Below are 23,511 nucleotides of genomic sequence, written 5' to 3'. Positions count from 1 at the left end.
CATCCATATCATTTGTCGTATCATCCATTATCCATATTCATTTTATTATTGTGTTTAATAAATAATCCTTTTTCATAGAAGTCGTGGTCAGAGGGTGTCCTTTTGAACTGGGTATAAGCAATCACTGTGCTGAGAATTTACGCCTTAGATTATCAGACTGATCTACTGTTGGTTCATTCGTTGTCACTACATCAGCATTATAAGACATGATAAATAAAATCCTTCTTAGCTGAGGAAGGTTGGTGCCCCACATTTTATTAACGAATGCAACATTAATTTAGAGGTTTAATAACTAATTCCCGTACACCTGAAATCAAATCAGACTAAACCTCTCCTGTTTTTTGTCGGTTAGGATTACCAAAATTATTTCTATTTGCTAAATGCTGCAATAATGAGAGAGAGAATATTTCAATGAAGTTTTTATTACTTTCTTTGAAGTCAGAAGTTTACATGCACAAAGATTACTGTGTCTTTAAACAATGTGGGAAAGCCCAGATGATGATGACATAGCTTTGACATGACTGGCAACATTTGAGTTAATTGGAGGCACACCTGTGCATGTATTTTAAGGCCACACCTCATACACACTGCTTCCTTGTCTGACATTTTGGGGAAATGAAAAGAAATCAGCCAAGATATCAGGAAGAGAATTGTGGAGCTCCACAAGTCTGGTTCAGCCTTAGGTGCAATATCTAGATGCTTGAAGGTGCCACGTTCATCTGTTCAAACAATTATCCGAAAGTATAGACAACATAGAATGTCCAGCCATCATACCACTTAGGAAGGAGATGGGTTCTGTGTCCCAGAGATGAACGTATTTTGATCCGAAATGTGCGAATCAACCCCAGAACCAAAGCTAAAGACCTTGTGAAGATGATGGCTGAAGCTGGTAAGAGTGTGCCATTATCCACAGTCAAAGTACCTGTATCGAGTCCTGTACCGACATGGGCTAAAAGGCCACTCAGCTAGGAAGAAGCCATTACTCTAGAAACAACATAAAAAAGCCAGATTACAGTTTGTGAATGCACACAGGGACAAAGACCCTAATTTCTGGAGACATACCCTGTGGTCTGATGAAACTAAAGTGGAACTGTTTGGCCATAATGACCATTGTTACATTTGGAGGAAAAAGGGGGAAGCTTGTAAACCTGAGAACACCATTCCAACTGTGAAGTATGGGGGTGTCAGCATCATGTTGTGGGGCTGTTTTGCTGCAGGAGGAACTGGTGCACTTCATAAAATAGATGGCATCATGAAGAAAGAACATTATTTGGAAATATTGAAGCATCAAGCCATCAACCAGGAAGTTGAAACTTGGGTGCAAATGGTCTTCCAAATGCACAATGACCCTAAGCATACTGCCAAAGTAGTCACAAAGTGGCTTAAGGACAACAAAGTCAATGTTTTGGAGTGGCCATCACAAAGCCCTGATCTCAATCCCATAGAAAATTTGTGGGCAGAATTGAAAAGACATGTGCGAGCAAGGTGGCCTAGAAACATGACTCAGCTACACCAGTTCTGTCAGGAGGAATGGCTCAGGATTCCAACAAACAATTGTGAGAAGCATAGGCGGCGCTAGGGCAGGAGGAATGGGGAAGCTATGGCTATGCTATGTTTTTGCTGTTGTAGCCCATAATTAATAATTGTTTATATGTTTGTTTTGGTTGTTTTTAATTAATGGTTTTTCTTACTGTAATGAAGCAGCATCCGCCGCGGGGCCTTTGTGTCATATTTCTCGATTATTTCCTCAGGTTTAATCCTCTTAGTTATGTCACTCTCGATGTGCAGAAGCAACAGAGATGACAGTCTCTGCTGTGCCATAGTTGTCCTCATCCAGTTGCGTACCCGGCGCATCGCTGAGAATGTACGCTCACACGTCGCAGTCCCAACTGGAAGCGACAGTGCCAATTTAAGCACTTTGGTGATGTTTGGGTAAAATCCAGTCAAGGCAGCGGCTTTTAGATTTTCCAGAGTTGCACCACCCGGACTCCAGCATCCTCTTGCACGGGACTCTCGGACTCTTTAATTTTGACATTGAAAAAAATTCTAATGTCTGTTTTACCAGGCTTTTTTCTTTTCATTCCGCTGGACTGTCGGTGACTAGCATAGCTAGCGACACAAATGCGTTAGCTTCTATGCTGTGCTGTAGCTACGCCGTGTGTACGTAATGACGACGCGGGTAACCAATCAAATACCACCGAAATAAAACAAATGAAAATTTAAAAAAAAAATCAAAATGAGTAATACCTTAAAATGTGTATTTTAATGTATTTCCCACCTCTTTCTAAAATAGAATACAAAATAAAAAAAATATAATTTTATGATTTTATTTTATTTTTTGTGATGATCTTAGTTTATTTTTTGTGACAATTTTGGGGAAGCTAAGCTTCCCCTAGCCTCTTAATAGCGCTGCCTATGGTGAGAAGTTAGTGGAAGGATACCCAAAATGCTTGACCCAAGGCAATGCTACCAAATACTAAGGAAATGTATGTAAACTTCTGACTTTGAAGAAAGCAATAAAAAACTCACTGAAATATTCTCTCTCCCATTATTGTAACATTTAGCAAATAGAAATATTTTTGGTAATCCTAAATGACCTAAAACAGGAGAGGTTTAGTCTGATTTAATTTCAGATAGTGAGGGAAAAAAATGGTTTATGTATCTTTTTTACAGTGTATATAAACTATTGGTTTCAACTGTATATACCTTATTTACACATCACAAAACATTGTCTTGCAGTGCACTGAAATGTATTCTTCCTAAGCCACCAATGGCTAGGACCATGACTGGTTCAGCATCAAAGGGTTCCAACTTAACCTCCTGTACTCTCTTGCTCTGCTGTAGACAACCCATGGCGCTGTGATTGTGCTCTCCACTGGCTGAGGAGCTGGATTGATGAGGAGGGCCAGCGGCTGCTCAGTTCTGCAGAACGTCGGCTGGTCTGTACTGAGCCACCGCGCCTCTCCCACCTAAGCCTTGTGGAGATCCCTCTCAATAGCCTGGTGTGTATCCCTCCTCTAGTGCAGCTAGAGCCTAGGAGGCTAGCTGTACGCCTGGGAGAGAGCCTCAGGGTGTCCTGCCATGCCTCTGGTTACCCTCGGCCACAGGTGAGGATAACTTGCATGTTATCATCTGAAGATTGCTCACTCACTGTCTTTTAGGATGTGATCAGGGTGGAAGAACTGATCTGATTTGATATGACTGGTCCGATTCTGATGTCAATAAAAGCTGTAAGTGTGCCCAAATCACTTATTATTATTAAGTATGATGATTTTGAAAACTTTTGAAAATTAAAATAAAGGTTGTGATGCTGGGCATGGTGGCAGGTAGTGCGTGTGCTTCGCAGCAAGAAGGTCGCTGGTTCGATCCCCAGTTCGGGCAGGGCCTTCCTGTGTGAAGTTTGCATGTTCTTCCCGTGCATGCGTGGCACTCTCTCCAGGCTTACTCCCACAGAGTAATTGCCCTGCAATCAACTGGCGACAGGTTCAGGGTGTACCCTGCCTCTTGCCCGTTGACAGCTGGGATAGGCTCCAGCCCCCCCGCAACCCCGAAAGGGATAGTCAGTATAGAAGATGAATGAATGAGTTGTGATGCCATTACCGTCACCAAGTGAGTTACAAATGGCTGGGTAGAAGTAGAGCCCAACATAAAGTTTGCAAGTAAGTTGTTCCACCATTAGCCTTCAGAACAGCTACAGTCCTCCTTGTCATAGATTCTCCCAAGTATATCGAATTCTACTGGAGGGACGAATAACATTCTTTCAGAAGTTAATCTTTCATTTGGTGTTTTCATGTTGATGGTGGAGAGCACTATCAAAATCTCCCATTGGTGATCTGGTCACTGTGACAGCCATAGCATAGTTGGAGATAGTGTAATACGAAATATGTAGATATCCAGATATCTTACATCTTTTTCACCTCTAAAGAGTTGAATTAGATCCAGACTTTTGACTTTTGACTTTGACACAATGGGGTGTTAGTCAGCAGTAGAAATATTAATGCATGGACATTTTAACCACAGCACAGCACCCAAATAGAATATTAACCATCCACAAAAGAGTGCAACCTCTCTGCCTGAAATGAAATGAAACACTAAATACATCAGAATCTATGTAATCTATATATATATATAAGTGACAGATTATAGGAGTATGGCCAAGGAGGCTTTTGAGGTGTTCTTTGCTGAGTGGCAAGTCAACACTCCATCCGAAATTATCTTCAATCAGATAATCCTTCTTCATGTCAAACATCAACTTCTGGGACCAGTCTTGTCTTCATATGTGCTATTGCTGGGTTACATTTAACAGAGACAATAGTCCACTTAATTTCCACACTTCCACTCATGATTAAGAGTTTACCATCTGACTTTCTTCTGTTTGGCCCAACTTTTGACACCGCTTCTTGTCACACCATTCAGATCTATCACATAATTTGGGAGTGATTTTTGACTCCAGTTTTTCATTACAAAATCAAGTGACCGATCAAGTTTTTCTATCATGCTTCCCTCATCTGAGGACCATAAACAAAAATTGTTTAACTGCCACAGATTTGAGAAGGTACTCCATAATTTTATCGCTTCCCGTTTAGATAACTGCAGTCCCCTTTTTTCAAGTCCTGTCTTCAGTTTCCCCCACCCACTCTTAACAAATAGTGGGAAAAGAAAACACATCACCACTATCCTTGCCTCCCCTCACTGGCTGCCCACTTGTTTTAGAACTGATCTGAAGATTCTGATGATAAATTTGGAACTTTGCATGAACAAGCTCCCAGTAACTTTAGACATGTTAATTGCCTAGAAGTGAGTGATTTGTATCATACCATCATTTGTAAATAAACGCAAATGTCACTCCATTATCTTTGGAGAGCTTGGTCACTTGGTAGTGCAGAGATAAAATGTTATGTTGACTGTTACAGCAAAACACTTGTAAATGACAAAGGATAAGAGCAGATCACACAACTGTTTAATTATGCCAATAATTTTCTCCTTTTTGAAGAAGAGGTCACAGTGAAGGTGGGGTAAACAGGCCTAGGATGTGGCCTAATCCAAAAACCTGGGAAGTGCCCTGGCAGTCTAATCCGGTAGCAGCAAAAGTAGGGCCTGGTCAAGGCAAGCCTGAGGCAGCCCTAACTGTAAGCTTTATCAATATATTTTCTCAGTGACACTCTTAGGTTTTATGCTCTCAGTCTGACATGAAATTGGTCTCTGAAGGCAGGAAGTTTTAGTATTTATCTGAATTCAGGGGGAACACAATAAAAAATTTTAGGTTTTTTTAGTTTTGAAATTCCACACCACAATTCCATGATATTGTTTGAGTGACACTCTGATGGTGGTTTCTGCTATCATTGTGAAGTGAAATTGGTCCGTGTTTCTCAATACAGTTTCAAAGATTGGCCTTTGAAAATGTATTCTTTATTATTAAGTTTGACTACTTATTCACACAATTGAAATGACCAAATGACCAAAGCCATGATTTTCAAAGTGATTTTAAACAGCTGGTGGCATGGTCAAACACATCATAGCAATCACGGACCATTTGGTACCTATCTCAGTAATCTTAAATTTGTCAGTGTTAATCCACAGCCTCCTTTCCTGTCACAGAATCCCCACAGCTGAAATTAACTCTTTTTAATGTCAGATAATTGACTAACAAATCCTTTTTGGTTAATGATCTGATAACTGAAAAGAATTTGTATTTTATGTTTTTAGTTAAGACCTGGTTAAACAACACTGCTGATGTAGCAACACTGATAGAGACTTGTCCTCCAAATTATACTTTTTATCAGTCAGACAAAATAGGAAAGGAGGAGGATTTGGCACCTTCTTTTCTACACAATTTGTGTGTAATGACACTGACCTGGATGGATTTACATTTATCTTGTTCTTGAGCTCAGAGCAGAGTTATCAGTGTTCATCATTATATTGTATTGACAACTAAGATTTTCATATGTGTTTTTGCAGGAATTCTCAAAGCTGATTGCACTTGGTATCACCAGATATGGCAGACTAAACCCAAATGGGGACCTGAATATTCATATCAACAAAAAGAATGACTCCAGAACTATGGAGCTTGTGAATTTACCAAACAGCTTTGAACTTACCGAACATGTAAATAAAGCCACTCATCAGCATGGTAACTGTCATGGAGTTGCCCCAAGCAACTCCAGTGGGTTGTGCTCAGCTCTTTTCTCATAGCCATGCAATTGTATTTTTAATTCCATCTCGCAGATTGATAGGAGTGTTGCCACTTGTGCTGTGCTATACTAATATCTTTGTTGTGCTACTTCCCCAGTTTGAGTGTCACTGCCACTCTTTACAGCTAGTATTAGTATTAGCAATCACGTTGGCATGGTAAGCTATCGTTAGCTAACAATTAAGTCATTTCAGCTTGTTATGTTATGCAGATTAACAGTATTCACAAGCAGTTGTAAGAAGCACCACCAAGAAACACACAGTTTAACTCTGAGGGCACTTACTGAGATATTCTTGGGTTACAAAGCGTTTGTCTTTTTTCATTAATCTGTTGTTGCCTCCTTTCTGGTCTGACTGTCAGACCGAAAGTGGGAGAGTCCACAGTTCATTTATATAGGGAGAACCCAGAAAGTACCATATGCAAGCTAATAGAGAGGGGTGTTCCAAGTGGTATTGCAGAAATGCTCTTGTGGGGGCCTTAAATAAAGCAATCATGATATTTCTGTGTCGGGACAGATTGAGCGATATGTTGATATGCACAGAAATATATTTGTAAGTACTGCATGTGGTGGTTCATTGATTTCAATTAATAGTCGTTTGTCTCACAGCAGGAGCTTCCACTATAAAACCCAAGGTAGAGACTGTCTGTGGTGGGTGTGCAGCTTGTGGCCTGGTAGGGCAGCAGTTGCTAGAGTCCTCTAGTCAGGGCCCGAATTTGAAGATTTTTTTTATGTGTATATTTTTTGTTGCATTTCTTTTTCCATTTTTGCCCATTGTTTCATTCTTTTTTTTTCTACAATTCACATCTGCACAACGGCACTTGCGGTTGCGCTCGTGACAACAGTAAAACAAGTACCAGGTGAGGATTTTTAAGTCTGAAGTCTTTAAGTATGAAACCTCACATACTGTGGTCTCTTGGTGACATAGTTGATGGTCCATGCATTCAGCTCCTTCCAGCTTCTCCCTGAGCAGTGATGGTTGGATTATGTTGAAAGCGCTGGAGAGGTCAAAAACACAACCGTTACAGTGCTCCTAGTGCTTTCCAGATGGGAAAGGGATCTATGAAGCGGGTAGATGACTAAGTCTTCCACACCAATGCCTGGTTGATATGGGAACTGTAGGGGCTCCAGCTTGCAGCTCACCAGGTGACAGAGGTGGTTTTGGACTAGAACCACACAGGGCTAGAACTCTTTCCAGACTAAGGCTTATGTTGATGTGCAGAATGACCCCACAGAGCTGATCTGCACAGACCCTGAGAAGCCTGAAACATACATTGTGCCCTCTAACGATGTCACCCAGTGGGTGCAAACCCAAAATAAATGTTTTCTCATATTTTTCTCTATTTCTATTGTATTTTATTACCCTTTATCTCTATCGCTTTGAGGTGCTGGAACTCCAATTTCCTCAAGGGGTCCTCCCAAATGGATCAGTAATGTTCAATCTAATCTAATCTAATCTAATCTAATCTAATCTAATCTAATCTAATCTAATCTAATCTAATGTTTCTCTGATACATAAACTCCAAGACTCACGTAAAGCGTTCTCCATTTGATGTATGCTCTAAACCAGTTTAACACAGTGAGAAACACCAACCAACTTTTCAAGATGATTGATTAAGAAGTCATGTTCACTAGTGACCCTGTCATCAGGTGCTGCACTTTGGTTTAAGAGGGCAAGAATTGACACCTTATTTTCATCTTAATTTAGTCTGAGGTTGCAGATTATTTTATTGAGAGCAGTTTCACTGCTGTAGTATGTTCAAAAGCCTGTTTGAAATTCATCCAGGATGTTAATTTGCCCTGAAATTTACTGTGGTCCCAGCCTGTTGGATTCATATTTGTATATGTATAGTTGCGAATCAGAACAAGATGTATCAATTCTAATGGGAATGGGACTTTGTTACCTATCCAAGAGAGAAACATCCCACTAAGTACAAAGCATCTTCACGGGGAATACAACCATATAAGTTCTCTACATCATATTCTGATTCAAAGTACAAGAAGTCAAATAATCTTTTGTCTCTCAAAGATGCGAGGGAAACAAGTAAACACATTTTGATAATGGGTCAGTGACAGAGCCTTTTCCTGAGACTACTGGCCTGAGGTGGGGTTGTGTATGAAGTTTGTGGATTTTGGGGAAAACTGCTGGTTAGTCAGGTAGGCATGCTCCTTGAATGATTGCAGCAAGCAAATACAGTTTCAACGTACATATGGGTACCTGAATTGTTTTAACAGATTAGCAACGTTGTGAACATATCCTGTGAACAGCTCCTCCTCCTCCTCCTCTGGTAGCTGGTTTCTGTCTGGGCTCCTGATTTCCCATCTTGTTTTCTGTATTTATTTTAATTTTCCTTAAACTTGAAAGTTTTAATTTTTGGCTGAGTTGGACATCTAAAGACATATTTTATGGACAAATATTTAAAAGTTGTGGATGACCCTTGGGACCTCTGATATTTCACGGATACACTCTGCTCTGGCCTACTGACAGAAAAAGCCTGCTACAGCCTACCAACAGAAAAAGCCTGCTGGCAGCTAAAGCTAACTAACTAGCACCAAGATGCCTCCTTTCTCCACAGATGACCTCTACAAACTTCTGCAGCAGGTTGCAGTGTTGGAAACTAAAGTTCAGCGTCTGGAAATAAACGCAGAAGTGAACGGACCTTGTGGAAATGACAGCACTTTGCCGCTGACTCAAAACAGCGGACTGGAGAATGCTAACATCCAGCTAATTGGCTCTGATACAGCTCCCACGAAACTAAAGGGCTGTGTACCGGGTAATAAATCTGCCAGTATCAGTCCTCCCTGGAATGCTCTCGGGGCAAAGCCCAAGAGTAAATCAGCTGATATGGGGAGACGTCCAACAGGTAGAACCCAGCGCCCAGAGATCTGTGATGCGACAGGCTGGCCTGCGTTATCATCCTCCTCAACACCTGTGCAGAGTAAGGCACAGCTGTGGATAAAAGCTAAAGGGAAGGTGAGCAACAAAGCTCCCAAACCAGCTAGTGTGCAGTTACAAAATCGGTTTGCTCCACTACTGCAGGACCCTGGATCTCCAACTGAAAACCTGGATAACTCCTCTGACTCACAGAGAAGGGTAAGGCCTGACAGGAAGTCAGAAGCTAGAAAGCTACACGGAAAGCTACGGACTGGTCCTGAGACTCTGGTTGTTGGTGATTCTGCTATTAAAGACGTGGGAAGCATGTACAGCAGAAACACGAAAGTATTGTGCTTTCCTGATGATACGGTCTCCAACATGACCGACAGAATCCTCAGTCTTGTTGCAGAAATTCCAACTTTGAAATACCTTGTACTGCACACAGGTGCAAATGATATTGCGAAACGACAATCTGAAGTGCTCAAACGAGATTTAGATAAACTGCTAAATGCAGTGAGCTCTCTGAATGCTGAGGTCTTCTTCAGTGGGCCTTTACCACCAGTCAGAGGAGGAGGAGAGAGATTTAGCAGATTATTGGCAGTAAACAGATGGCTTTCAACTGCATGTGATGTCCACTCAGTGCATTTTATTGACAATTTCAACTTTTTCTGGGACCGCAGACATTTTTTCAAAGGAGACGGACTTTCCCTAAACAAGTCAGGAGTAAAACTTTTTGCCTCCAACCTATCTTTCTTCCTGCGTAACACTGTTCCCACTCCCAAGGACAAGAGACAAGAGGAATCCAAACAAAAGCAGCAAACACCAAAACATGAAGGAGAACCAACTCTCCCCCCGCCTGTATGCTCTAACCATGAAGGATGCCAGAGCAAAAAAGGGGATGCCTCATGTCCTCCACCAGGGGCCACTGCTCGTGAGGATTCACTGACTCCAACCACTAAAATTCCACCTAGGTCACCATCTCCAACTGCCCAAACTCCATCTAGCTCATCATCTTCACTGGGTATCCCATCACCATCCTCCCCCCTTCTGGAGTTCACTGACCAAATGAACAAACTTGTCAGCGCGGGTATCAGACTTACTCCTCGCCCATCTGAGGTCCTGTCCCCCCAAATTCCACCCCGCCCCCCACAACCACCCTGTCCTCGGCCCATCTCTCCAGAAACATCACATCATCGAATATAACATGTATTCCACGTCAGCCACAGTATGTTCTAAAACATGGGGATGTTGGACTTTTTAGCACATTTAATTTAGCTCTTTTAAATGTTAGGTCTTTGGCAGGCAAATCATTCTTAATCAATGACTTTATCATCAAGCACAAGCTTGATTTTATGTTTTTAACTGAAACTTGGTTAGGACAAGATAACAGCGCAGCAGTTCTCAATGAGTCAGCCCCTCCGAACTTCAGTTTCATAAGTGAAGTAAGAATGCATAAGAGAGGAGGTGGAGTCGCCATTTTGTTTAAGGATAGCATTCAATTCAGCAGAGTCTCTTATGGTCAGTTTGAATCTTTTGAATATGTTGCCATTCAATCTAAGTCTCCCTGTCGATCAGTCTTCGTAACCATCTACAAGCCTCCAAAATACAGTGCAAAATTTTCCGATGAGTTTGCCAATCTACTGTCTGTTGTTTGTATTGATTTTGACTGTGTTGTGTTAGTGGGTGACTTCAACATTCATGTTGATAATCTCAAAGATGGATGTGCTAAAGAACTTCTAAACATCCTGGATCATTTTGGCCTATCTCAGCACGTAACACATTCAACACATAACAAAGGGCATATATTAGATTTGGTTATTTCCAAAGGGCTCAATATCTCTGAGGTTGTGGTGATGGATGTTGCTCTTTCTGATCATTACTGTGTGTCATTTAAAATGGCCATACCTGCTACTCTTAACAAAAGTGGAACAGAGGTAATCAAAAAGCGTTATATTAATGATAACACCTGTGCAGTCTTTACTCAGTGTTTTACACCATCACCAACACTGCCCTCAGCTGATGACCTTGTAAATAGTTTCAGTTCCAAAGTTATGGCTATTATTGACTCCATCGCCCCAGTTAAGACAAAAGTTTTATCAGGAAGGAAAAAGACACCTTGGAGAAACACCACACTGGTCAAAGTCCAGAAAAGAGTCTGCAGACAGGCAGAGCGCAGGTGGCGAAAAACTAAACTCCAGGTTCATTATGAGATTTACAAAAACAGTCTCCACACCTATAACCATGAACTAAAGAAGGCAAGGCAAGCATTCTTCTCAGAGATTATCAACAGAAACTGTAATAATGCCCGCACTTTGTTTTCTGTTGTGGATAGACTGACAAACCCGACAGCATCAGTCCCTCCTGAGCTGCTATCCAACAAGTCATGCAATGAATTTGCAGCCTTTTTTACAGATAAAATTTCAAGGATAAGACAAACAGTGTGCAGCTCCAGCTCAGGCAAAATGATAAGTCCATCTGTGCCTTCTTGTTCTCCAGTTAATCTAGCACATTTTAACCTTCTAGATCATACAAGGCTGGCAGAAACTGTATCACAGTTAAAATCCACAACATGCTGCCTTGATACTCTGCCAACAAACTTTTTTAAAAATGTCTTTAATTGCATAGCTCCAGATGTGTTGCAGATAATAAATAATTCTCTTCAGTCTGGTCACTTTCCCCAGGCCCTGAAAACTGCAGTAATAAAACCTCTCCTAAAAAAGACTAATCTGGATGCTTCAGCGATAAGTAACTACAGGCCAATATCAAATCTTCCCTTTCTAGGAAAAATTATTGAAAGGGTTGTTTTTCAACAAATGCATGCTTTCATGATGCAGAACAATCTTTTTAATGCATTTCAGTCTGGATTTCGTCCACACCACAGTACTGAGACTGTACTTATCAAAGTTTTAAATGACATACATCTGAATAATGATGCTTCCAAAACCTCAGTCTTAGTATTATTAGATCTCAGTGCTGCCTTTGATACAGTTGATCATGACATACTTCTTGACAGACTGGAAAAGTGGGTGGGACTTACTGGCACTGTACTACACTGGTTCAAATCTTATTTGCAAGTCAGAGACTACTTTGTGTCAATTGGTGAGCATGTGTCTGAACGACAAAAGCTGATGTGTGGGGTGCCACAAGGGTCCATTCTCGGACCACTTCTTTTCAACATCTACATGTTGCCCCTAGCTCAGATCATGGAGCAACATAATATTTCTTATCATACTTATGCAGATGATACACAACTTTATATTTCTGTGTCATCACATGACTACAGTCCCTTACTTTCACTGAGTGAGTGTATTCATCAAATCAATGAGTGGATGTGCCAGAATTTCCTTCAGCTTAATGCAGATAAGACAGAAGTGATTGTATTTGGCCCCAAAAATGAAAGGTCAAAGATCAGTGCTCACCTTAATTCCATGTCACTGACAACAACAGATAAAGCCAGAAATCTTGGTGTAATTATTGATTCTGACCTGAATTTTAACAGCCAGTTAAAGCTCATTACCAAATCAGCCTACTACCACCTGAAAATATAACCAGAATTAAGGGATGTCTGTCCAAAGAAGACATGGAAAAACTGGTTCATGCATTTATTTTCAGTAGGTTGGACTATTGCAATGGAGTCTTTACCGGCCTAAACAAAAAATCAATTCGGCAACTACAGCTGATTCAAAATGCTGCTGCACGAGTCCTTACAAACACCAGAAAAATGGACCATATTACACCAGTCCTCAGATCACTGCATTGGCTTCCAGTAAGTCAAAGAATAGACTTCAAAATCTTACTGTTGGTCTACAAAGCATTAAATGGTCTAGGACCGAAATATATCGTAGATTTATTAACTCCATATGAAGTATCCAGACCTCTCAGGTCATCAGGGACAGGTCTATTGTGTGTTCCCAGAATGAGAACCAAACAAAGTGAAGCAGCTTTCAGTTATTATGCTCCTCACCTGTGGAACACTCTCCCTGCACACTTGAGGTCTGCACCAACTGTCAGCTCATTTAAATCAGGGTTGAAAACATTATTATTCGCTACAGCTTTTACTTAAAGTAATCATTTTAAATGCTAAATTATTGTCTTAAACGCTAATTTATTGTCTTTTTCTGGCTTCAGTTTTTAATGTTCCTTTAATTGTATTTTATTTTTATTTCTCTATTCTCTTCTAATCTCTTTCTTTCTTTCTTTCTTTCTTTCTTTGAAATGTATGATTTTAATGTATTTTTATGCTTCTGTAAAGCACTTTGAATTGCCTGGTGTATGAATTGTGCTATACAAATAAATTTGCCTTGCCTTGCCTTGCCTTGCCTTTAAGAGCCTTCCAACCCTCTGGGCCTTGGCCCATTCTACAATCAGTCTGTAATATAGGTTCTGTTCCTCTTTGATATTCTGATTTTAATTTTAGTTAGCATTAAGCTTTGAAAAAATATATCAATTTTTTTTTATTTTAATGAACAAAAGTAGGAGTAGATATTTAACAGTAAAACCATGGTGGACTGTTCAATTCATGTTGAAAGGAATTGTTACATTAGTCAGATTTTTTTATTATCTGTATGATGATAATCCTCTTAACAAGAAACACTGATTATCTTTGCAGGTGACCTGGAGGAAGGCATCCCAGGGTAAAGTGGTGCTTTCCCCCAGAGGCCTGGTTCAGGAGCTGGGTGCTGGAGGAGTTGCATTAGGCAGACCAGAGGAGCCCTCAGAGGAAGGCAGAGTCAGTCTGCAGAAGACTGAAGGCGAGCGCTTTGACCCTGATACTGGCAGTGGAATGCTGTTTCTCAGTAATGTGACTGTGGCTCACGCAGGTTTCTATGAATGTGAAGCATGGAATGCAGGGGGCGTGGCCAGGGTGACCTTTCAGCTCGCCATCAACTCATCCACTTCCTCCTCCTCCTCCTCCTCCTCTATCTGGGCCTCATGGTCCCAGGTGTCCTCACCATATTCCCCTGCCTGGCCCCGGCTCAGGAGCCATGGTCCTGCTTTGGGCTCAGATGTGAGCCGGGAGCCCCTGTATGCTGTGGGCAGTATGGCTTTCAGTGCTCTGGGAGCTGCCACTCAGACTGCCATTGCTGTGGGTATCTCCTTGCTGGCTCTGACTGCTCTCCTGCTGGTTGCCATGATCTATAGCCGCCATCACCAACGAGACAAGGAAGCTGATGGGGCTGAGAAGGTGTGTGTCTGTACAAGAGTAAATAGCATATTTTTAAAACAAAACTCTTATAATGTCCAACCTGATAACTGAGACGAACTGTGTAGGGTAGATATTTTTGGAATACCGAATTTGATAATTTCGGGGGGAGACATTCCCCTTTATTCGTCACACACATGCACACTGCACTGCACACGAGGTGAAATTTATCCTCCGCTTTTCACCCATCCTGGTCGTCTGTCCTCCGCGGCAGACCAGGAGCGGTGGGCAGCCAGACCGGCGCCCAGGGACCCATCTCGTCGTCACCATTGGTCACCATTGGTCAGGTTTTTTTTAGTGGGGGTATATTTTATAGTGAACATGGGGTGGGGCATGGTGGAGGAGACACCCCCGGTGCCCGCAATGAGAAACGAACCCGGGACCTTCTTGCTGTGAGGTGACAGTGTTGCCACCGTGCCACTGTGATATACAATTTGATATACATAACATTATATGGATGAAAGGTTAGCATAGCTTTCTTTAAACCTTTCCGTTGGAACTGATGTTTGGCTGAATTCTACTGTCCACCCTATGGAATGGTAAAACTTTAAAATTTTTCAAAACCAGGCTTTACAAAGTTTGTTATTCACAAAAACTAACAACCTAAAAAGAATACAAACAACATGCATTTGAAAAAACAATAAATTAAAAGACAAACAAGAATATATCATGGCACAGAAGCATTTGTGTTGCATTCTCCCTTTGAGAATAAGCAGGTCTTGTGATGTAAAGCACTCAGCAGAGTTGATGATCCAACCCCATGAGGGAGACTGCTCCATAACCTGGAGCCAGGACAGCAAATGCTTGGTCAACACAAGTCCTTGAGTAAGGCACAACCAGGAGCCCTTGGTTTGAAGGTCTCTTGCAAACCAGAGCTAAACTCATAGATAATATGCCTAAGGGTGTGACGTGGGGGGATTAGGACCCAAGTGCAGAATCACCACAACATGGATATAACTTAAATCACTTTAATATTGACGCTACTAATGTACAGTGAATCAGACACAGGCAGGATGGACTGAGTATAAAGTCTCAGAGTCTCTTTACGAGTTTGGTGCGGCAAACACCAAACAGTCTCAGACAAACCAAAATCCAGGAAGTGAAAAGCAAGACTCGTGGTCAGGGACAGGGGCTATGGTATTTACCAGGGAACAGGAGAACAGACGTGGTCGGAAACAGGCAAGTTTGGTAACAATGTACAGCTAAAACAAGGATAAGAAAGCTAGCATACATACAAGAAAAGATAAACATAAAAATTATATACAAGTAGTTATGAAAATAGATAAAGAACAGCAGATACAGTAGTGTCTTTATACATGTAATATTGTTTCTGTAAACTGTGTGTACTGTGTACAAGAATGTTGACATTGTGTATGGATGGATGCACAGTGAAATAAGTTACTTTTTTAACATACAGTACAACTGCAATTCCAAACAAGTTGAGACAATATGTAAAACATAAATAAAACAGAAAGTGATAATTTTGTAGTCCTTTTTGACATTCACTAAAATGGAAACAGTTCAAGGACAATATATTTCATGTTTTACCTCATCAATGTCATTGATTTTTGTAAAGATATGATAATATATAGGCTTATTCTGAATTTGGTGCCAGCAACACATTTCAAACAAGTTGGGACAAGGGCAGCAAAACACTGGGAAAGTTTGATAAACGGGTAAAGATGTTAATTGGTAACAGGTCAGAGTATCTTGATTGGGTATGAAAGGGACGTTTTTGAAAGGCTCAGTCATTTACAAGCAAGGATGGGGCGAGGCTCACCACTTTGTGAAACACATCATCGTATCAAGGATATTACTATATGGGCTCAGGACCACTTCATAAAAACATTGTCAGTAAACAGTTCATTTGCAAATGACTGCATTCTGTTTTTATTTATGTTTTGCACAGCATCCAAATTTTTTGGAATTGTACTTGTATTACATAAACTGATAACCCACAAAACTCTTCATGGATTAACACCTCACCTGGCATGATGCATTTTTCTAACGTCTTATCTCTCTGATTACAGTGAAAATGTGTGCTATTCAGTACAGTTGTAGAATATTAAAACCTCAAATTTTTCAATTGTTTTGTATTTTGGTGGACCCCAATAGTGATGACCATGAATTTTCACCTGCAGGAGGAAAGTATCCTGTATGTGAATGACTACTCTGATGGCCCCACCACCTTTGCCCAGCTGGAGGAGTACCGTGACGAGCGTGGCCATGAGATGTATGTCCTGAACAGGGCCAAGCCTGTGCTGCCTCCTGCTCCACCCACAGCTGTCTCCACCACTAACCTGGGTTGCCCTGCTCCATCAGACTCCTCCAGCCACACCCTCTCCTCAGGTCCCACCCAGATGAGTCCTACTCTAGCCCCCAACAAACAGCAGCAACAACAGCAAGAGGGTGACATACGGACCATGAGGAGAATGGCCGGGGAGGGAGGGGAGGCTGAGCCGGTGATCACATCGGAAGCTGAAGGGATGTTTCTTAATCACACAGGCCTGTTCATGGACTCTCAGATTGCCTATGAGATCCACTGCTGAAGGGGGAGCCCCTCAGCAGGGGATCAACTACAGCACAGTGAATTCAGCAGTTTATGGCAAAGCCTGTCACATCTTATCTGAAGACAGTTGTGTCTCACAGAAATACTCTTCTCTTGTGCAACAATTTACTTTCTACATGACCTATTTACTTTTATTGGACAAGACTGACATACCTGGCAAAGCTCACAATCTGGTTTATTGAATCAATAGCACTAAGACTTTTCAATGGACATACTCCGATGCCAAAACTTCAGTGGTGAGTGGGCTAGTGGGTAGATTGCCATTCAAATTCCCTACACTCAAAGACAATTTTAACTGGACTCAGATATATACTGAGCTGCACACAACTGATCTGTCCTGTACTGTACATTAATATCTGGGTCAGCATTTGTCAGAACTACTTTCATATCAGAAACCTTCCACCACCATTGCCGAACAAGAGTTAACATCTAGACAGTGCTCATTGTTTTTGCAGGATAAGTAAAACAAAAGGGGGAAACCATGGGAACTTCCAGTTTGAGCACGTGGGAACCATATTATGTTTTATATTATGTTTGTTAATGTCAGTGTTAATATTTTAATTTAATCTCAGACTGTGCAGGCTATTAAGCATCTGAAGGCAGTGTGGCGAGTGTGGGACAGCAACAGCTGAATTTTTTAACTAGCTGTTTTAAGGTGTGGGAACATGTTAATTATCACAGAGCAAGGATTTCAAAACAAACTTCTGGTTATTTTCAAAAGGTCTTAATGTTCCATAGTTTTTCATACTGATCAATTCTGATTAATGTCCTGTCCAGTTCCAGACATCACCAGTGAAACTCTGCCATCTTTGTTGCAAAGTGATTTCCAACCTAAACTGGCTCTCTGTGGGTTTGCCTTCCTTCGCTGAGCCTAACATTGGAAATTCTGGATAACTGTTTTATCATGAAGCTGATTATGAGTTCTGGTTCTATTGCTGTGGTAGAAAATACTATTCAGCGAGGTAAACAATATCGAAAAAAAATCACACAATTGAAACTGAATAAGAATTATAGAAAGAAATATAATTTAAAGATTAAAATGAGGCCAGTATAAATTGTTTGGACTACTATATTGCCATTATTAAAATGACTTGTAATGGTAACATGATCTAGTGTCACAGGATGAACAAACTAATAAAAAAAGGAGAAATTCCTTTCAAAGCAGTTAAACTGCTCCTACTGTCAAAGAAAACCTATGTGAGTAAGGACTTGAGGAATAGAAGAAAAGCAATGTGTAACAAGATTTATCTGATTGAAGTGTTCCACTCGGAAATTACTCAGTCTTTTTCTTCCAATAACAAGGCTACAGCGGACTTTTTTTCATTCAAAAATCACAATCACGTCTCTGAGCCAATATTCTGTTTTCCCCCTTCTCTCAACTATACCTGTCAGGTAATTGTACAAATATAGGTGCTTTTGTCCCTGTTCAGATCCTGTAGGAATGATGACAAAATTTTTCTAGCTTCTCTTCTGTAGAATTTTCTTCTCAATATATTTTGTTGACATACAGTACATGCCGGACTTTTTTTCCCTCAATATATTTTGTCGAACATACATGCATACATATACAAACAGGTGGCAAATTAAAGGAAAAACCAACATTAAGTGTTGAAGAAAAGAGTTGGGCCACGAGGTGCTGACAGAACAGCTTCAATGCACCTTGGCATTGATTCTACAAGTCTCTGGATCTCTGCTGGAGGGATGGAACACCATTCTTCCAAAACATATTTCCTTCTTTGGTGTTTTAATGATCATGGTGGAGAGCTCTGTTGAACAGGTCAGTCCAAAATGTCGCATTGGTGTTCAGTTGGGTTGAGATCTAGTGACTGCAAAGGCCATAGCATGTGACACATCATTTTCATACTCATGAAACCATTGACCACTCATGCCCCATGGATGGAGGAATGGTCATCCTGAAAGAGACCAGTCCCTTTTCTCCTTAACACTTTTTTGAACTTAAAAAAAAAACATAAAATGGTTGACTAATACATCCTTCCCAGGGTCTCTGAATGCAACAGGCACACAGTGGTGCTCACACAGAAGCTCATTCAGAAGGAGAGTTTGTGAAGGATTGCCTTATTATTGCTGCAAAGCTGCTAGCACCAGACAGTAATCCACAGCGTCTGTTTGTCAGTGTAAAGAATTCAGGGGAATAAAATAAATAAAGGGAAAACCTTTCATGGAACTCAGCGATAGCAAGTGCCTGTGTCTTTTGCCTTCATGCTTTCAAATGTGAAATCATTTGAAGCAAAATTAAAGCTGTAGCAAGTGAAACTACAACGGAGTAATGATGTGCATTTTCCGACTCTGCAAAAACAAAAGCCTGCTATGACATTTGAATATGCTGGTGAGTGTGTAAAACTATTCAGGCATTTGATGAGAGGACTGGACATGAAAAGTAAACAAGAAGAACTGAACATATTTGTGACATTGTTTAATATGGAACCAGCTGATGTGCCCAACAACCTACAACAAATCAAAACAACAGCAAGCTCAAAGCTAGGTACAACAACCTCTGCTCAAGTGTTAAACTGTATGTATGTCCTGCGGAGTTTCACATTCTGAAGAGACATGCACTGAACTTTGCATCTATATTTGTGAGAACTGACAACTGTGAGACGTAGTTTTCAAAACTGACTGACTTTGGCCCTCAAAGGATAATATAATATAATATAATATAATATAATATAATATAATATAATATAATATAATATATAAAAATTTGATGGCCGGTACCTATGTTTCCTGCACCATTGAACTCTCAATTGTGCAGTCATCTTTGTCATGAGGGACTTATGCATTGCAACTGTACTATAACATTCCTCTTGGTATAATTGTCCATTGACTGTTCCTGTTGACACAGTCTGATCATGTCCTGCATTGACATTCTTAGTCAGCTGAGGAGGAGTTGCTCTCCTTTTTTTCCTTGCATATTGCACTAATGCTCCAGCATCATGGTCATCAAACATGTTGTCGACCACAATTTCCCACCTTGTTTACTTTGTCTTTCTCATAGATCTAAATGCAGATGTCACTTTTGTCCATTATTATTGAAACACTAGCCAGTTAAGCAGTCTTTGTGACTGAAGCTCCTGCCACCCATGCCCCAACAATGAAATCTTTTTCAGTCACTTAGATCTCTTCCTCTCACCATCTCAATACAAAATCAGAATCAACTGAGCCTGTTCAGTGTTTTTATACATGGCACAGAGCATGATTGGATGTTAATTGCTTCATTGTACTGTGCAGTGCATCTGTGTGGAAGTAACTGCATTTGTTATATATTTCTTCACTCATTTATTTAGGTTTTTCCTTTGTTTTGTCTACCATCTACATTTAACTCTGTGATTAAATAATGTGCACATACAATTTTTGACAAAAAAGATCTCATTGCTTTCTTGTTTTCAACAGATTTAGTTGGGGTGCCATATTCAGACAGCTCGTGACAAAAGTGTCCAAATTTTGGACTGGAGTCAGTCAAGTTCTTTTTATGTACATGAAATATTGTACACAGAAAATAAAATCTCTGTCCTGCTCATTTTTGTCAACACAAAGAAGGATGTATTTTTGGATCCTTTGCTCTGTCTTTCTCCATATAAAATGTTTAGTGTCCAACCATAGTATCTTTGTGTAAATACAATAAAAAAAAAAAAAAAAAAAACAGATTGCAAGTTTTTCTTTTTTTCTAATCAACACAAATCACAGAGATATTAAATATCTAGTCTAAACCTCTTCAACATGTCCTCTGGAGCAGGATAGCTGTGCAGCAAAGATAGACATAATTAATTACCTGGTTACCATGGTGGTTAACTCCAGCTTAAAGTGAATCTTTTTAAAAATCCAGATAAGATCAAAGATGGCTGTCTCCCACCTTGATACAGGCCTTGGTGGAGGCTTCACTTCAAGTAACATCTTTATTTTCACACCGCTGTCTAGGACTGACTGAAAGGAAATGGCTTTACTTAACCTGACTCTGTTTCTGAAACTGGAAAAAAAGGACAGGCATTTCAAAAAAATATCTAGCAATCCGTCTATCATCAGTACAGGCAGCGGTACAGGCACACAACAATGGACATCCATCAGCTTCCCTATCCTCCACAAGTTTTTAAGCTCGTTTCAGTGCATTTCTTGATTGTGGTTGTCAGATCGTCTTGGTATTCTGAATTCTGCTCGTGATCTTTGTTCCCCGTGTTATCATTCCTGGTGAGGTTTGCACTGCCATGCAGCTGCTGCTTATTGACTGTTGTATGCTAATATTCCTGCCTGCCCGCCTCCTTAGTTTTGTGCTAGGAGAATCAGATTCTGCCGTTCTTGCCATCTTAGAGAGACAGGGCATTCTGTTGGGTCAACATGACCAGCTTTTGAAGTCTTTGTTTGATGACAACCAAAAGATCCTCTGGCAGGTGTCACAACTAATTACGTTAGTTTTGAGGGTTTCCACACCAGCCCCTCCTTCTGTTCCTGTGTCCCCCCCGTGTCTCCACCGGCGGCATCGGCCTCTGGCCAAGTGGACACTCCTTTCCCCCATGAATCTTTGTTCACCACCCCTGAGCCTTTCTCAGACGAGCTAGGTAAATGCCAGGGTTTTTTGTTGCAGTGTGGCTTAGTTTTTTCCCAAAGACCTCAGGCTTTTAGTTCGGATCAAGCTAAGATTTTCTTTTTACTGGGGCTACTTAGGGGGAAGGGGCTCGTGTGGGCAGAGGCCATTTGCTCCAATCAGGCGTAAGAGAGTATGTCTTTTGATTCATTCACTGCTAGACTGAGGTCCATGTTTAATCACCCGGATCATTTCGGGAATGCTTCAGCTAGGCTTTTAAGTTTGCGCCAGGGATCTAAATCCATAGCTGAGTGTATTCTGTTGAGTTTCGTACACTAGCAGCAGATTCTAGATGGAATGAGGAGGCCCTTAGGGGTTTTTTGTTAAGGGTTTGAGTGAGACAGTTAAAGATGAGTTGGTCTCTAGAGATGACCCTTCTGACTTGGATGCGTTGATTTCGTTGTTGATCAGGCTTGATCACTGCCTGCAGGAGCGTCGCCGGGAGAGGGGCGGCCGTCCTCTGTCCACAGTGCAAGCTGGGAACTTCCCACCGCTCAGTCCGAGTTCTGCTCCTACAGTCGGGGTGGAAGAGGAACCCATGCACCTGGGGCAGACCTGTCTCACCCCGGCAGAATGGCAGCCCTGTCTGCGCTCCAACATTTGTCTTTACTGCGGTGAGAAAGCCACTTTATTGCTCAGTGCCCTAAGCGGCCAAAAGAGCAGTGTGGGCATTCTGTCGAGCCAGAAACGGATTTTCTTGCCCACGTCCCCTCTTGTCCAGTTTCCTATTGATTCTGGCTCGGAAGATAACTTCCTTGATGTAGAAGTTGCTAAACAGGCTGGCATTTCCCTCGTCTCCCTCGATTCCACAGTTCTTGTTAGCGCGCTAGATGGGAAGCAACTAGCTAACGTCACCCATCAAACTGCTCCGCCCACTCTCGTTCTCTCTGGTAATCATCTTCTTTGAGGACACGAAAGATAAGACCCTGCGCCCATGCATTGACTTCTGAGGACTAAACAACTGTTAAAGATGGTGGCATGAGCGGCAGCCTGTTACAACATCTCTCTAGACTCTTAAGAGTTTTTCTTCTCTTTTCCTGTTTTCGTGTTGGAATTTTCCATCATGGACTAATAAAGGAATATTGAATTGAACATTACTGTAAAATAGAAGTATCCTCTCCCATTGATCAGTGCTGCGTTCAAGCCCCTGCAGGGAGCGTAGGTATTTTCAAAACTTGATCTCTGTAATGCCTACCAATTAGTGCTTATACGAGAGGGGGGTGAGTGGAAAACAGCATTGAACACACCCTTAGGTCACAGGAACAGTCCCTGCCCTAGCAAGCTGACTCTGCTTGTGGTTCCTTGAGACCCCCTTGGTTTGGCAAAGTTCAAGTCCACTCAAAATACAAGTCAAACCATTCCTCTGCACACTGAACCAAGTTCACAGTGGGAAAATCCTCAGAGTCATGATGACAAGGGAGGGAATTGTTATAAATTTCCACAATATCCACAAGATGGGAAACTCCAAAGGCCGCCTCCTGAGGAGGACACAAAAGAAGGCTGAATCTCTCAGCAGTGGACCAATGACACTGGAGGTAAGTTGAAAGCCTTTGTTCTTAGCCAAGAAGATTTTGAAACCATCAAGTGTCTTATCAACAACATTCATGAGGAGAAATGCAAAAAAGGCTGATCTCTTGTTAATAACCTTGGGAGCCCCAAAGTCTACTCCTCAAGACAACCCTCCACCCAGCCCAATCACAGTGGACCCGAGGCCGCTCCAAGCCCCAGGAGTGGGCTCCAATGTGACACATTCACATTATGAATGAATGTATTTATGTTTGTTAAACAGGCAATAGGCTACAGAGAGAAAACACAAATGCTCTGGCAGTGATAACTGTGCCTTTATTAGTATTCAGAGTAAAGGATGTCTCATTTCTCTGAGAACAGATTTTCTCTTATCCTCCCTCCTCACATGATTTCCTTGTGTCCTTTCAGGAAAAGATGCAAGTGAGGAAAACGTGTATGCAATTTAAGATACTTGGGATGTGCCTGTGGACTCACCACACTGACAACATCACAAAAACAGCAAGAAAATGGCTCATCTTCCTCCCCAGGCTGCAGAGGCTTAACATGGATTTC

The 23,511-nt window shown here is 41.3% G+C and overlaps 1 protein-coding gene across 8 annotated transcripts in view; it reads left to right on the top strand.

Moving 5' to 3' along the window:
- LOC143315078 (leucine-rich repeat-containing protein 24-like) overlaps nt 1-20,218 on the top strand; it is a 46,736-nt gene extending 26,518 nt beyond the window's left edge. For all 8 annotated transcript variants that reach the window (XM_076722543.1, XM_076722535.1, XM_076722596.1 and 5 more), the window contains 3 exons: nt 2,845-3,107; nt 13,673-14,248; nt 16,408-20,218. In XM_076722543.1, coding sequence (XP_076578658.1) covers nt 2,845-3,107; nt 13,673-14,248; nt 16,408-16,815 — 1,247 coding nt within the window. In that variant the 3' untranslated portion in view covers nt 16,816-20,218. The remainder of the gene's footprint in view (nt 1-2,844; nt 3,108-13,672; nt 14,249-16,407) is intronic.
- Nucleotides 20,219-23,511: the final 3,293 nt, after the last annotated feature.

The sequence above is a fragment of the Chaetodon auriga genome, chromosome 3 (genome assembly GCF_051107435.1).
Source record: "Chaetodon auriga isolate fChaAug3 chromosome 3, fChaAug3.hap1, whole genome shotgun sequence".
NCBI classification, from domain to species: domain Eukaryota; kingdom Metazoa; phylum Chordata; class Actinopteri; order Chaetodontiformes; family Chaetodontidae; genus Chaetodon; species Chaetodon auriga.
The sequence above is the reverse complement of the archived record's forward strand: the minus strand, read 5'-3'. Positions and strand labels throughout refer to the sequence as shown.